Consider the following 14,141-nt stretch of genomic DNA (forward strand, 5'->3'; position numbering starts at 1 on the left):
CCCACACACAGACAACAACAACAACAACAACCCACCCACGAACGACGAGCGCCCGCGGACAACAAGCACCCACAGACAGACACGACCCCACCACTGCCAACGAACGGCGAACGAGGCCGCCACCGACAAGTGGCAATGAGTGCCCACTCCCAGTATGTCCCCCCTCCATTTCTATCCTTCCTTCCTGTCTGTCCCCTCCCTGTCTGTCCCCCCTCCCCATCTTTCCCCCCTCCTTGTCTGTCCCCATTTCTGTCTGTCCCCCCTTCCTCTCCATCTCCCTTCCTGTCTGTTCTCCCTTAACTGACCTCCTTCCTACCCCTGTCTGTACCCCCCTTCCTGTCTGTCCCTCCTTCCCCCCTCCCTTTAATATACTTGTAAAGTAATTTTGATGTTATTTAAAATTAAATTAAATTCTATTATGTATTGATATATGAATGCTTTAAGGATGGAACCAGAGTTAAGTTCATTAAGGAAGTTAGAGGAAGTGTTTAAACATGTCACAGATGGTTAAATGTCATGTAGTCCTCAGGAATCCTGAGGACTTGACAGAATTTTTTTCCTATAACTCAAATTTGCCAAAATTATGGTGTAGTCCTGCAGGAATCCTCAGGAATCCTCAGGAGTCCTCAGGAATCCTCAGGAATCCTCAGGAATCCTCAGGAGTCCTCAGGAATCCTCAGGAATCCTGTGAGTCCTGCAGGACTCTGTGGGGGACTGATAAGTACTGTTCAATAGTGCTAAGATATGATTTTCCTTTTCTTTCAGGCAGTTTACAGTCAGGAAAATCTCGTGAAAGTTTTGTCAAGTCAGCTCCAATGTTCCTTCCTATTTTTTTAATTTGAGAAGAGCATAAAAATTCCTTGCAATGGAACTGGCAACTTCTTCAGAAGAAACACCTGTAAAAGATATACAGATTGTGGAAGAGCAATTTGAATCAACGCTGTCTTCTGTGGGCCAGTGCCTGAAAATCCAGTGGTAAACTCCCATTCCATATCAAATCCAATGTGTAAAACTTCATCATCTGAATGGATCATTTCCATTATATCAAGGCATGCACTTCGAATTTCACTTTCTGATTCACAGACATTAACACACACATCTTCTGGCAGTAAAAGTCTTGGAAGATCTGAGTGTTCATCAAGGTCTATACGCCTCACATTTTTGCTAAGTGAGGGAATGCACTCAGAAAATGTTCCTTCATCAGATGCAACATTATCAGTAAACCCTAAGATTGGTTCAACAAGCCCATGCTCCTTCAATGCTGTAACCATTGCCTCTAACCCAGCCTTCAAATGTGACAAAGATTTAGTTGGCACAAATGCTTGATATCGTATTTGCTCAAACTCATTCAACAGAGTGAATAGAGCTGCAAAAGTCACAACACCATTAAGCTTCATCATATATTTAACCAACTTAAAAGAGTGATCCCATTTGATAACATAGCCTGTCAGAGAAGAAAGACACTGATCAAGTGCTGGTCGAATATGCTCCATATAGTCCATATAAACCAAGTTGATATACCATCGTGAAGGATAAAATCCTGCATAACCCAGTTTATCATCAAATTCAGAAAATGGCAGATATGTTTGTACTGGAAGACTGAGATCTTTTTTAAATGTCTGATCCTTTCGAATGACATGGAGATACTTCAGCTCTTGCATATCATGCTCACATACATGGAGTTCTCGGAGAATTTTAGACCAGGCACTAGCACTTAGTCTATGAGATATTCCAGCTCGGATTAAAGCCATTAGCATCTTATCAATTCCACTGTGATGAGTCAGAAATGCTGGAAATTCTGCTACAAGTCCAGAATCAAGTTGATTCATAATGACAGGGTCATAGTAATTAAAAGAGTCACCACAGCCAGTAGTATTCAGGTTCTGCAACTTGCGGCATTGAATGCGCTTTGTCATGATATAGTAGTTTCCACTGAGACCAACAACTCTGCGAGCAACAGGATTGTCATTCCAACATTTTGTTGTCATTAGATGACTTTTATCCTGATAGTATCTACATGCAGAGTTCTGACAAGTAATCGCCCTCTTTCCAGTGAGGGATTCAGGTAACCAGACAAAGACTTTGGGATAATATAATGAGCTTGGGTCCAACCCAGCAGTTGAGGACTGAGATTTACGAAGAGCAAAAAAAGGGTCTGGTGGAAGCATCCAGAAGGTATTATTATCATAGCACACAGGCCTCCCAAGGCTATCAAGCTCACGCTGAAGCTTTTCTTTCACTGAGCTAAGATAGAGCGCAACAATCCCAGAGACAGAGACATCCTCAGAATCATTAGGACTAGTGTTAGCTCCCTCAAGAATTTCCTCAATATCACCATCAGCCTCAATATCACCATCAGCACCACAGAAAGAGTCAGAATCAGAATCAGAGTCATCGAAAACAGTGTTAGCATCAAGATTAGGAACTGGTGATTCAAGAAATGAAAATGGAAGTGCATCTGATGGCTGCTCATCTTAATAGATTATGCAGGAATACAATTTTTAATTCTTCTTTAATGGTTTGAAAAAATTGGAGGCTTACCTGGCAGTTGGAGAAATTCTGTTTCCTGTGCTACTCCTGCATTTGTATTCCTAGATAATATAATCAGGGAAAGACACATGCCAAATAGGTAGAAAATACTTGTTAAACTGGTCTAAAGAAGGATGTAAATTCAATTGGGATTTTAACAGTTCATGAATGAACATACTAAAAAATGGGTGAATTGACGTCGCTTCGACACCTATAAACAAGCAGTTCAATATTAGTTCATACTGTAGTGATTTATACAGCATACCTGGTATCAAGATACTCTCAGAAAGTGTTTGAAATGAAGTTGACTGACGGGTTGATGACTGGGAAATAATTTTTCTTCCAGATCCCATGCGAGATCCTCCAGCACTGTGTTTGGTTTGATTTTTAGAGCCTGAAGGCCTTCCAGGAGGCATGTTGTTGTACTTGAGGTGCTAAATATGATGAGGGAAGGCTAGATGTCCAATAGATGGTGTGGGAGATGGTGAAATGATAAGAAGAACCAGTGTGGGAGCGAGATTGATGGCTTATGTCTGTTTTTGGATGACTTTATGTCTGTTTTTGGACTATTTGTAAACAAGGGTGTAAGAGTGATGGCTTATGTCTGCTTTTGGATGACCTTATGTCTTTTTTTGGACATGTCTCAATATAGACATAAATTATGTCTATATATGGACATAAGGTGTCCCAGACATGGCACCAGAGCCTCCACTATCCATCAGGAAAACAGTCTGATGCGATAGATTGGCCTTATTTATGTAGACTATGTAGCTCTCATAGGTCGTTGTAGGTCGCCGCTAACCTCTGTAGGGTATGGTAGGTACATTTAGTTGGATTTAGAGCATGGAAAGATATATAGGCTACAATAATATACATAATCACAGAGAGGTCAATCTGAAGTCGGGTATACAGTGGCGATCAAAAGTATTGCACAGCCACCACATGCACTTGTAAATCTAGCCTACTGATCGTAAAATGCACTCAATTAAGATAAGAAAACAACTACACTGCAGCCAGAAAAGTACAAAATAATGTGGTAGTCTCAATAATAGTAATTAGTGGTCCCGCCGATGTCAAAGCCATGAGAATGAATCAAAGTGCTGTGCAATTCTTTTGCTCACAGGCTGTCAGACGTGAGATTAAGAGATTGCGGGAGAACCAAAGAAGCAATTTCTTACCGGCCTTCAGTACTTTGTAGCGCCACCCCGAGCCATCATTAATGCAGCAATGCGACGAGGCATACTCTCATAGAGAGTGTTGAGGGCCTTCCGTGGAAAATTTGCCCATTCCTCCTGAAGTGCTACCCATAACTCCTCCTTGTTTGTTGGCAATGGGTTGCGAGCACGAACTAAGGCATCCAACTGATCCCAGACATGCTCAATGATATTCATATCTGGGCTAGATGGCGGCCATGGGAGTTGCTTGACATTTTTTCGTGCAAACCACTCCTGAGCCACCTTGGATCTGTGTTTGGGATCGTTGTCCTGCTGAAAAATCAACCCCTCCTTCCCTGTATGCCTTATTTTTAGGTCCTTAAGACTACTGAGAAATTGTTTATCAAGAATTTCCACATAGTCCGGGCTGCACATAATTCTGTCGATCCGATGAAGGCGTCCCATACCCTTAGCAGTAATCATCCCCCACACCATGAGGTTTCCCGCACCATGTTTAATAGTTTTCTTAATAAAGCGATCATCTAGGGCCTGTCCAGGTTGAAACCATGCATATTGGCGGCCATCTGATTTGAAAAGAAGGAATTTGGACTCGTCAGAAAATCCAACACGCTTCCAATCCTCAACAGTCCAGCCTGCATGTGCCAAAGCCCAGAGGCGGCGCTTCTCCTGATTGGTGGGAGAAATATACGGGTGAGACCTACAAACACGACAGACAAGTCCGTAAGCCTGGAGATTGTGTGAGAGTGTGTGGCGAGAGACGGCAGGGAAGGCTTTCTTAACAACCTCGGTAGCATTTGCAGCTTCACATTTCGCAAGCATCCAGGCTGCAACTCAGACGTCACAGGCATCTAATTTACGTGGCCGGCCTGTCTTTGGATTAACATAGTAAGGATCAGCTGATTTTTCGAAGCATTTCAGTATACGGGTGACAGTTGTGCGATGAATACTGATTCTTTGGGCAATGTCATTGTTGTCCATGGAAAGCTTCTTGAGATCAACAATTCTGGCGACTTTTGTTGGGGAAGTATAGACCATGATTGCGAAAAGATGTCTGAGCTGTTTTTTTGGTCCATACTTTGCTAGATCTTTTATAATGAGGTACCATGTGTTTCTGAGACACCTGAGCAAAAGTATTGCACATGGTTTTCAGCAATAAAATGCATGTATTATGGCTAGATCTAATTCATATATGTGTAACTTGTTTCGATTATATGTATTACACTTTAATGTACCCCAAACACTCATTTTACTTGAGTTTAAAGCATGAATCCAACCAGGAGATTGATGCGACTCGATCACATGGTGGCTGTGCAATACTTTTGATTGCCACTGTAGTACCAAAAGTCTCAATGATGTCATTGATGTGGAATGGTCAAAGTCAAATGACATCCTTGGTTAGTGAAAGACTTGGTGCTCATGAGAGAAAAGGTTTTCCAATTGTCACAGCTAACAAGGTATCAATAGACCAGAATTCAAAACGCTCTGCTTAGTGGCTTTGTTTAGTTGTGGAGTCTCAGGGTATGTGCAAACAACCTAACCAGGAATTTATGACTATATACACAACAGCGGGAAGGGGCGGGAAGACAATGCCTGCCAATTGGCTGTGGGAAGTTGTTTGGCCAGCTCCAAAGGTAAATAAAATCACTGAGTGGAGCATTTGGAGTTCTGGTCTATCGATACCTCGTTAGCTGCAAGGATTTCGAGGTGATTCCACTTGGCAGGAGAGAACTTGGTGCCAAATTTTGGAATGAGATGGCAGCCTAAGACGACGTCACAAAGGGGCACAACCTCGGAAATGGGCTGATTGTGGTGGGAAGAGCGAGTAACAAAGCGGAGGCCTGAGTCGGGATCGGGGGATTGCAGCAGGTTGAACCATTCAATATAGGTGAGGTATTGTGGAAGGGAGTGGTCACGATGCAAGTGATCTGGGAGAGTAAAAATTACTCGCATCTGTGCTACCCAAAGTCCTGTGGGTAGATAGGTATGAATAAGATAAAGTCTTAGCATGTAATAGGTGATTTACGTACCTTCTAAGCATGTGCCCTTGGTGGCCTGGTTTCCCTTCTCACTTTCACTCCTGACAAGAACAGAGTCGAAGTTTTCAGGTGAGTTGTGTTTCCACCCTGGAGTAAGTGGCATTGCACGGACGCATTGCAAGGCGCCAATGCGTCCATCAGCGGCAAGGGCCTTTAAATGAATTGAAAGCTGTTTGTAGATGTCGAACATGTCAGTTGCATTTGGAAGGGTTGGCTGTTCAGGAGGTGGATGTGCATGTCGGATAAATCTAGTGACTGAAGTAAGGAAGTCTGTGGCATGGAATTGGGTGATGATGTCCTTGAGCTTCACCCGACGAAAGCAAGGGTTGACTGCAAGGAGATGGGTGGCAGGTAAACCAGAGTGGGATGAGACTTCGTTGTTGTCATCATCGACTACATCAGTGTGGCTGGCACTGCCACGGCCAACTTTCTCATGACCACTTTCATGCACATCATTGTCGTCGAGGTCCTCACTGTCCAGCTCTTCCTGGCTTTCGCATCGCAACAGCCAATCGAGATACTGTCCAAAATGTACTGTTGCTTCCCACCTATCCAACCATGTCGCCATCTGTTGTATGAAGTCACGCTTATTACTTGCCTGATAACCCTCCTTCGCAAAGTCAATGTGAAGCCTTTCTGACCACTCTGTATTGTATCCGTCGGCAGATCCACGTGACTTGATGGAGGCAAAGTAGTGCATCATCTGATGAAATTTTGGTATGTTGAAATGCTCTCGAACACCTTCTCGTATTAAAATTTCTTTGTTGTCATGAAAAGTCTTCAACACATCTTGGAGCATGTTCAAGGTTTCTGAGGTGTGTACCTGTAACCGAGCATAGTAGATGAAATCAATCACAGCCCTTGCAGTTTGTAAAACCTGTGGCTGAACAGCGCCAACAAGAAGGCCCATGAACACGCGCTGCATCTCCTTGTGCTCAGTGCCAGTCCATTGCAAAACATTTGATATCCCATTCTTGAAGTTCCGAAGCCCTGGGTACCCTGGCATGCTCCAATATTGGTCATCCAGTTCAGCTTCCCCCGCTATCTCAGTGCACCATTTCACGAGGTGGTCATGGAACATCCCTTTGTGAAGCTGATGGAGTAGGTCTGGCGTAAAGCAGGAGAAGATATTGGTATGAGGGAGATCTGCCCAGAATGGTTCCCAGACTTGATGAATCCCTTCATCATTAAATTCAGGAACCCACCGACCAGACTTCTTGTGAGAAAGTATGACCTTTGTCCTTTCTTCATTGTGTAACAATGATTCCACAAACATCCCCCTTTCTCCAGGTAACACCCGACATCTTGGGCAGTAGCTCTCTTTACAAGCTGCCACCAGGCACTGTTCAGGGAAATTGGCAACATACACAGCCAGGAGTGGGTAGACATGGCAGACAAAACCATCCGCGCAGGTAACATATACTCTGTTATTCCCAGCATCAATAAGCAGTGCTAAAATCTTCTTCATGCAGTAATGAAACAACCGATAACCCTCCTGAGAGCGGGTGGCCTCTGTATAATTATCCAATTTGGTGATGGGTAGGTACCCAATCAGAACAGTCGCATGTGCAGTAGGCTTGCGCCGCTTTTCCTTATCGATATTCCCAATGGTAAGATAGACCGGATGATTGCCATGGGCGTGCCTCCAACAGTGCATGGGAGGATCACAAGGGGTTAGGAACTGACGGCATTAGGGGCCGTAGGTAGTCTACAAAGATGTAAGGTCTGACATGGGGCCCTGCCCTGATGGACTATAAATTTGACTCAAAAAAAAAAAAAAAAAAAAAAAAAAAGATAGACCGGCCATGCCTTCTTGTCCCCTCGAAAATTGGTCAGGTGCGTTTTATCAGTTGATATAATGAGTGCTGCAACTGTCGATCCAACAGGTAACATTTTCTGGAAAATGTTCAACACTTGAATGACAGCTCGTTGTGATGGACTGAAATACCTGAATTTCCCACCACCACTCGGCTGTCCATGTCTCATCAAACACCTGGTTAGTCCCCTCCTTATCTTTGAAAACTCGTTCGGGTGCATAGTGTAGAGCCTCTCGGAGACTCTCATTGCCCATTAAGTCCTTCACGACTTCAACAGGATTTCGATGCCAAAGCTCGAGTTTCTCAGCAGGCATTGGCTTCCCATCATCATTGATGCAGTTTCCTGGTGCAGTAATGATCTCACATGTCCACAGATCCCTGTGAGTGGGCAATGCATCAAGCTTCTTCAAGAAATCTCAGTTATTCTTGTAAGATGGCTGCGTTCGATCACGCATCTATTACACAGACTCCATCAGAGATCAATGTAAATGTTCACACAAAAAACATACAATAGGAAGCTTCAGGTAAGCATCCGCCTGCTTTTGCCCCACATTTTGCAGTAACCACTGCGCTAACTGCCATTCAGCTTCATCCACGAATGGTCCCCATATTGGATCACCCTCTGTCTCTTGCTCCCGGAGTATTCTCTTGAACATTGTAGTGCCTCGCCCCCATGTAGCGCCTGCTTTTGCAGCCTTGGGAAAGTCTTCAACGTAGCGGACATTGTCGTGGAGTGGGTTATCTTCATCTGGAACTTCCTCAACTGTTGCTCATTCTGACCTTCTTGGCAGTGCATCAGGAACATGAGGTTCTGGTGGTTTAAGAACAAAGTCACCCATGTTGTCGAGGTCTTGGTCCAGCTGGAAAACAACTTCTGGCTCGTCTTCAACAGGATGTTCAGCTGGGGTGGGAGCGCCTTCATTATTTGTCCCAGAAGATTCTGGGACTTGTTCTCCAGCTGGTGGTGCATGTATGTCATCCCAAATGATCACGGCATACTGGCCAAACTTGGCTTGACATGCGCGATGACAGTTTGGTGAATTGTTAATGTGCCTTTTTAGCCCTGTGAGACTTGGAAAGGGGCCTTTTTGACAAAATCCACAGAAAGTGATAATCGGCTCAGGTGGATCCTCACAGACCCTTGTCGTCTTTCTCAAGCGGGTTTGGCAGGGAGGCATGTTTGCAGTACGCGCTCTTGATGGACAGATTAAAATTGGAGCTGACGTTGATCCTTAGGTGTCTCACACATTGACTCTCCACCCCCGTTACCCTCTGCCCTGTGACACGTTGCTACCAATCATGTTACTGACGCATTGCAGAAATCGCGTCTTTGTTGACATTGAAAAGTCTACACTGCCACCTCCTGCTCCTATTTAAACTCGAACCACCATGTTGTCCTGCCTCATCTTCTAAAAATTAGCATGCTCTTTCCCCTTCTACTCTCTTTCATCACAGTTTTTTTACTCAATATGCCTCCTTGTCTATGCACGACCACTCTGAAAACTGCTTCAGCCCCCCCTGTTGTGGTTGAATCAACTTCTTCTGGACACGCTCACACTCTATCATCAAAGCAACAACAGCTGGGTAAGTAAAACTTCTTGTATATATTATTAATCATTTGGTTCAACATTTGTTCAGATACCGACAAGGCTCTCAAGCAGGCGTCAGCCAAAGACAAGGCATACACTCAAGCCCTCTGTGCTCATCAAGCACAGGAAGCAATCATGGGCTATCAGGCAATCCTGATACAAGCTCCAGCACCTCCTTCAGCAGCTGCCAATGCTGATGGCTTGAAACCAGAGTCCGAGGATGATGAAAACCAGCCCACTGCGCACGGTCAAGGGGTCAATTTCTTTCTGCAGTGTTATCTTTTTCTTGTACTAAATTATTCAATCTAGTTCACATCAGTCACTCTTCAGCCGATCATCAAAACATCTGTGCATGATGGTCGCCTGCTGACCCATCGTGTTCCAATCGATAAAGAAAATGTCAGCCCCTCCTTCAAAGTATGTAACATATGCCCGCTCTCAATTTCTATGCTACACATTACATAGGTACCAACGGGGGGACCATCGAAGAACCTTGTTCAATGGGTCAGTGGTCAACCTCCTCAGGCTTCACCATCTATCATCCTGGCAGCTGGTCCCTATAGCCCCAACAGTGTTTCCCTCTATGGCCAAGGTGACGGTACCTACTATACAAAGAAAGGAGACATGTGGATGCTGAAGGTGAACGTCTCTCCCTATCTGATCATATCATTGTCTAACTTTTGTTTGTTCCCCAGATAGTGACGACGAGTTTGGGATGAAATCATCAGGTGTTACCTACCCACAACCGACTGAATATAGGTACCCTCAAGTACACCCTGATCTTGAAGCATTTCCAAGGTCTATGACTGAGGCCATCTCGGTGAAACCAGTATGTAATTCTGTGCAATCTATCACTTCACTACTAACTTCCTGGAGACTAAGGCTGTAACACCAGCCACCAACCCCTGCATTCGAAAGGATTGTCCAGTCACCCCTGCGCCGTCGACCACCGTTATTATCAAGCAACCCAAAATGCAAACAAGCGGAATGCGAGGGCGTGTTCGCGCTTCCGATTTCGACGAACTCAGCAAATCCCTCCTTGAAGAGTCCATCTCCATCTACCGCGCTCAAATTAGGGGTGTCCAACCATATCCTGACCATCTTGAGGAGCGTGATGCCGCCACTGCAGCTTGGGTTGAGGCATGTACAGCACGTGGAGTCCGTGTTGAGTTTGATGAGGATATACTCAAATTGGTGTGCATGGCTCACTGCCAATCCTTTCTATCTATCTTAACATTCCACAGATGACAGCACGTGCATCCCAAGTGCATGGCTATCTCAAGACCACTGCTCGACCGCTTGTTGAGGCAGCTTACGGGATCAACCCCAATGCTCCCAAGTGCGAGATCAGGAACCTTATTGAAGATCTCCAAACTTGAAATAACTTCTTGTACAAGGTTCATCAATTTCTTTTTGTTTTTTCTCTTTTACCATCCTTTCATCTGTAGGACTTGAAGGAACACAAAGGTATCTACCGCCACCCTGCTTTTCAATCAATCATCAACAAAACCTGGTTCAAAAACAAGAGCGACAATGCTGTTATTCACCCCGAGTTCTCTGAAGGTGGTATGTTGTCAAAGGTGACCAAGGCACTTGCAATCACAGTGGTATGTTCACATTAATCCCTTCAATTGTGGCACCTCCTCATCCCTTTTTGGCAGGTGGAGAATTGCCTTGACACATGGCAAACTGGCGAACACGTTGATGTCCCCTTCACCGTGGCAGCATCATGACAAGCCCAAATTCACCACAAACCTCAAGCAACTCATCGTGTTTGATGACAAGACAAAGGAGTCCAACATTGTTCCCCGCCTCCTCAAGCATATGTTGAAAATGGCCAGGTATGTTATCGTCGCACAAGCTGTTCCCCATCCTCATCCACATCTCTTTCAGGAAACACGCCAAAGTCACTGATGCCCCAGAGGTGGCACAGGCCATTCAATTCACTGAAGATGATGTCGAGGCAGCTAAGAAGGAATGGGAATCCATGGTGTTTTCTGATGATGAGTAGTGTCAAAGTAGCGTATCAATTACTAGTAATTGCAATCTAGCCCAGTATATACCCGTATACCCTATAGCCAACCTGAATACTATTGTTTTTAGACTTTCTATATGCAACTATGTGACCTAACAGCCTATTGGGGTTTTGTCCTATCATCAAATATGGCAACCTAAGTAATGTTGGTGGCGTCTACAGTGACCAGTATAGTAGGGGGGTACCTAAATACCTACAGCTTCTACATAGGTCTTAACTTTTTTCCTGATGTCATTACCTACACGTGTTTGAATCTGGTCTTTACCTGACAAGCCGGAATAGTGATTGTCAGTAAATCAGGAATCACAATGAGGCTGGCAACGACATCGGAGAGTGAATGGAGAAGAGGAGTAAACTGATGTTGGTCCTTCAAGTTCTCACATCCTGCCAGATCAGACATGAGGAGAAGATGCGGCAGATGGAGTACCAGTTGAATGGGGAAAGTGGGGACCCAAAGGTGCTGGAACGTTGACTGGAGTTCAGCATTCGGACGGGGTGAACAATCCTTTTGGCCCTGGGTTTGGGTCCTGGGAGCCATTCAAAGTCTTCAACTGCCCACCATTCTGTGGAAGTGAGGTAAAACCTTGATGGATCCAACAAAGCCAGTAATTGAAAATCTGGACAAACACAATAAAGCTAAATTTTAGGAACAAAAGCAACTGAATAACAAGGTATCTTGAGAATGATTTGGAGAGACCTCTCGAATTTTAGCATGGAGGGCTGAACTTGGGCGAACACGAACAAATGAACCCTACTAACCCTCGTCTGTGGCCGTTGTTTTAGATTTACTCCTAACCCCCTCTTTCCGAAAGTGATTGAACCCTGACCATTTCATCCAGCTGAGGAACCAGCTCATCAGTCAATCAAGAAAAAATCCAAAAAAAAAACTCACCCATCCCAGACCCTCAAGACCTTATCGCACCCACCAGTCACGATTGAACTGGGCCAGCCCCAGCCAATGAAGGAGTAGCACATTCTGGTTTGATTTGAGCTTGAGGGGCCTTGTGATTTAGGGATCGACTGTGACGCCACCAACGTGAAGGTGCGCTGTGTAGTCTGGTCTGGTGCGAGTTGCGGTCATCCTGCTGGTGGTGCGAGCTTCCACCATGCCTGTTGTGTGAATCTCCACCACATTTGTGGCTCAAACTCCTGCCACCACATTGATCTAGTTCCCGATGTCTACTTGCCTAGTCCATCGACAGCATTGAATTTCGAAGCAGGCAAAGAGCCGCAGATGTTAAGTGAGATTGAGTTGGTCCCCGACTCCCTGCTGGCCTGCGTTTAACTTCCAGCTGTCACTTGATGTCGTTATTCTCCGATCGTCTGCCCCGTCGACTCTACCTCACTCAGCTTTCCCAAGGATGAATAATGCACCTAAGTGCACATATACACTCCCACTGAAAATCGACCCTGTGCAGATCAAGTTCCTCCAGATCAAATCGATATATTTGCCAATTTCCAGCCATCTCCCCTGTTCAGATCGGGTTCCACCGATCCATTTGGCCATTTTTTAGGGTTGATTTTCACTGGGATACACTGTCAGGAGTAATCACACACGAAAAAAATCAAACCAAAAATACATACGAACATTATTGATGAAGCAAATCCTACGAAATTAGTTAGTTCAGTCACATGGGTCCAATAACAACAGAACAGCCGGACGTGACAATCACTTGTAGTGAATGGGTCAGCTGGGGCGGCCAGTTTGATTGCCATTGTTCCATTGGCAACAAAGCGGCCAGTTTCTGACCCTGGCAGGGTTTACGCTCCTGAGGTGGAACCACTTTTTCAACCGATGTGCTCTCAGCCCATCCTGATGGAACTACAAAAAAATTTAACTGGGGACTCTCTCCCCTTACTTACATCCATCTAGATCTGTAGCATAATGTATCTTAATCTTTATCTCATCCAACTCCTGCAAGATAGTCTCCATATCAACCAAAAACTGAATTTTGTCCCAACAGGGAAACACCCACCTTGTAGTTAAGAAATGAAAGCTTTTCATTTAGCTACTCACACCTTGTCTACTCATTTGTGGCTCCATTGGGGTGTCAAACTGGAATTGATGGTTCTGTTGGGGATGTCTCCGTCGGGGTGTTTGACATTGACATTGAAGGCGCCACAGGGGATGTTTCTGTCAGGGTGTTTGACATTGAAATTGAAGGTGCCACAGGGGATGTCACCGTCGGGGTGTTTGAGGTTGAGATTGAACGCACTGCAGGGGATGTTTCTGTTGGGGTGTTTGACATTGAAATTGAAGGTGCCATGGGGGATGTTGCCGTCAGGGTGTTTGAGGTTGAAATTGAAAGCGCTGCAGAGGATGTTGCTGTTGGGGTGTTTGAGGTTGAGATTGAAGGTGTTGTGGGGGATGTCTCCGTCGGGGTGTTTGACATTGAAATTGAAGGTGCTGCGGGGGATGTCTCTGTCAGGGTGTTTGTCATTAAAATTGAAAGCACCGCAGAGGATGTTGCCGTCAGGGTGTTTGAGGTTGAGATTGAAGGCACTGCAAGGGATGTCTCCGTCAGGGTGTTTGACATTGAAATTGAAGGTGCCGTGGGGGATGTCACCATCAGGGTGTTTGAGGTTGAGATTGAAAGTGCTGTGGAGGATGTCGCTGTCAGGGTGTTTGAGGTTGAGATTGAAGGCACTGTCGGCAATGGCCCCATCAGGGTGTTCGACATTGAAATTGAAAACATGACCTCCACAATATGGTCATCTGTGGCATGATCTTGACTACGTCAAGTTAGCAGAACACTTTATTGACTGTGGCAGAGCATTTGATTGACACTGACAGGGAATTGAGAATTCAAAATGTTGACTCCCACGGGGCATTCAAAATTCAATATGTCAGCTCTGGCGAAGCATTTATTCAAGATAGAGGAGTCAATCCACTACAGCATTTTTAAGCTGGTGCCCAGATCATCCATCCATGTGAACTGAAACATGCAATGGCTTGGAAT

At 45.0% G+C, this 14,141-nt stretch overlaps 5 protein-coding genes across 5 annotated transcripts; 2 read left to right on the forward strand and 3 right to left on the reverse strand.

Annotated features, from left to right (window-relative positions):
- Positions 1–883: 883 nt before the first annotated feature.
- LACBIDRAFT_328270 (uncharacterized protein) lies at positions 884–2,945 on the reverse strand (the record flags this gene model as incomplete). Its single annotated transcript, XM_001882354.1, has 10 exons — positions 884–896; positions 1,098–1,126; positions 1,158–1,366; positions 1,522–1,540; positions 1,677–2,155; positions 2,222–2,458; positions 2,542–2,591; positions 2,641–2,653; positions 2,708–2,740; positions 2,843–2,945. 10 exons carry the CDS (start codon positions 2,943–2,945, stop codon positions 884–886), a joined length of 1,185 nt encoding a protein of 394 aa, XP_001882389.1.
- A 2,400-nt stretch (positions 2,946–5,345) lies between these two features.
- On the reverse strand, positions 5,346–8,735 carry LACBIDRAFT_328272 (uncharacterized protein; the record flags this gene model as incomplete). Its single annotated transcript, XM_001882355.1, has 6 exons — positions 5,346–5,671; positions 5,732–7,383; positions 7,427–7,491; positions 7,689–7,958; positions 8,067–8,202; positions 8,338–8,735. 6 exons carry the CDS (start codon positions 8,733–8,735, stop codon positions 5,346–5,348), a joined length of 2,847 nt encoding a protein of 948 aa, XP_001882390.1.
- Positions 8,736–9,026: 291 nt separating this feature from the next.
- On the forward strand, positions 9,027–11,321 carry LACBIDRAFT_328273 (uncharacterized protein; the record flags this gene model as incomplete). Its single annotated transcript, XM_001882249.1, has 10 exons — positions 9,027–9,141; positions 9,196–9,401; positions 9,456–9,563; positions 9,612–9,738; positions 9,842–9,975; positions 10,023–10,340; positions 10,595–10,753; positions 10,872–10,987; positions 11,040–11,136; positions 11,250–11,321. The coding sequence occupies 10 exons, from the start codon at positions 9,027–9,029 to the stop codon at positions 11,319–11,321; spliced, it is 1,452 nt and encodes a 483-aa protein (XP_001882284.1).
- Positions 11,322–11,935: 614 nt separating this feature from the next.
- Positions 11,936–12,156, reverse strand: LACBIDRAFT_299267 (uncharacterized protein; the record flags this gene model as incomplete). Its single annotated transcript, XM_001882356.1, has 2 exons — positions 11,936–12,020; positions 12,074–12,156. 2 exons carry the CDS (start codon positions 12,154–12,156, stop codon positions 11,936–11,938), a joined length of 168 nt encoding a protein of 55 aa, XP_001882391.1.
- A 620-nt stretch (positions 12,157–12,776) lies between these two features.
- LACBIDRAFT_328274 (uncharacterized protein) lies at positions 12,777–13,908 on the forward strand (the record flags this gene model as incomplete). Its single annotated transcript, XM_001882250.1, has 2 exons — positions 12,777–12,799; positions 13,191–13,908. The coding sequence occupies 2 exons, from the start codon at positions 12,777–12,779 to the stop codon at positions 13,906–13,908; spliced, it is 741 nt and encodes a 246-aa protein (XP_001882285.1).
- Positions 13,909–14,141: the final 233 nt, after the last annotated feature.

This window comes from Laccaria bicolor, genomic scaffold (assembly GCF_000143565.1).
Source record: "Laccaria bicolor S238N-H82 LACBIscaffold_16 genomic scaffold, whole genome shotgun sequence".
NCBI classification, from domain to species: Eukaryota; Fungi; Basidiomycota; class Agaricomycetes; order Agaricales; family Hydnangiaceae; genus Laccaria; species Laccaria bicolor.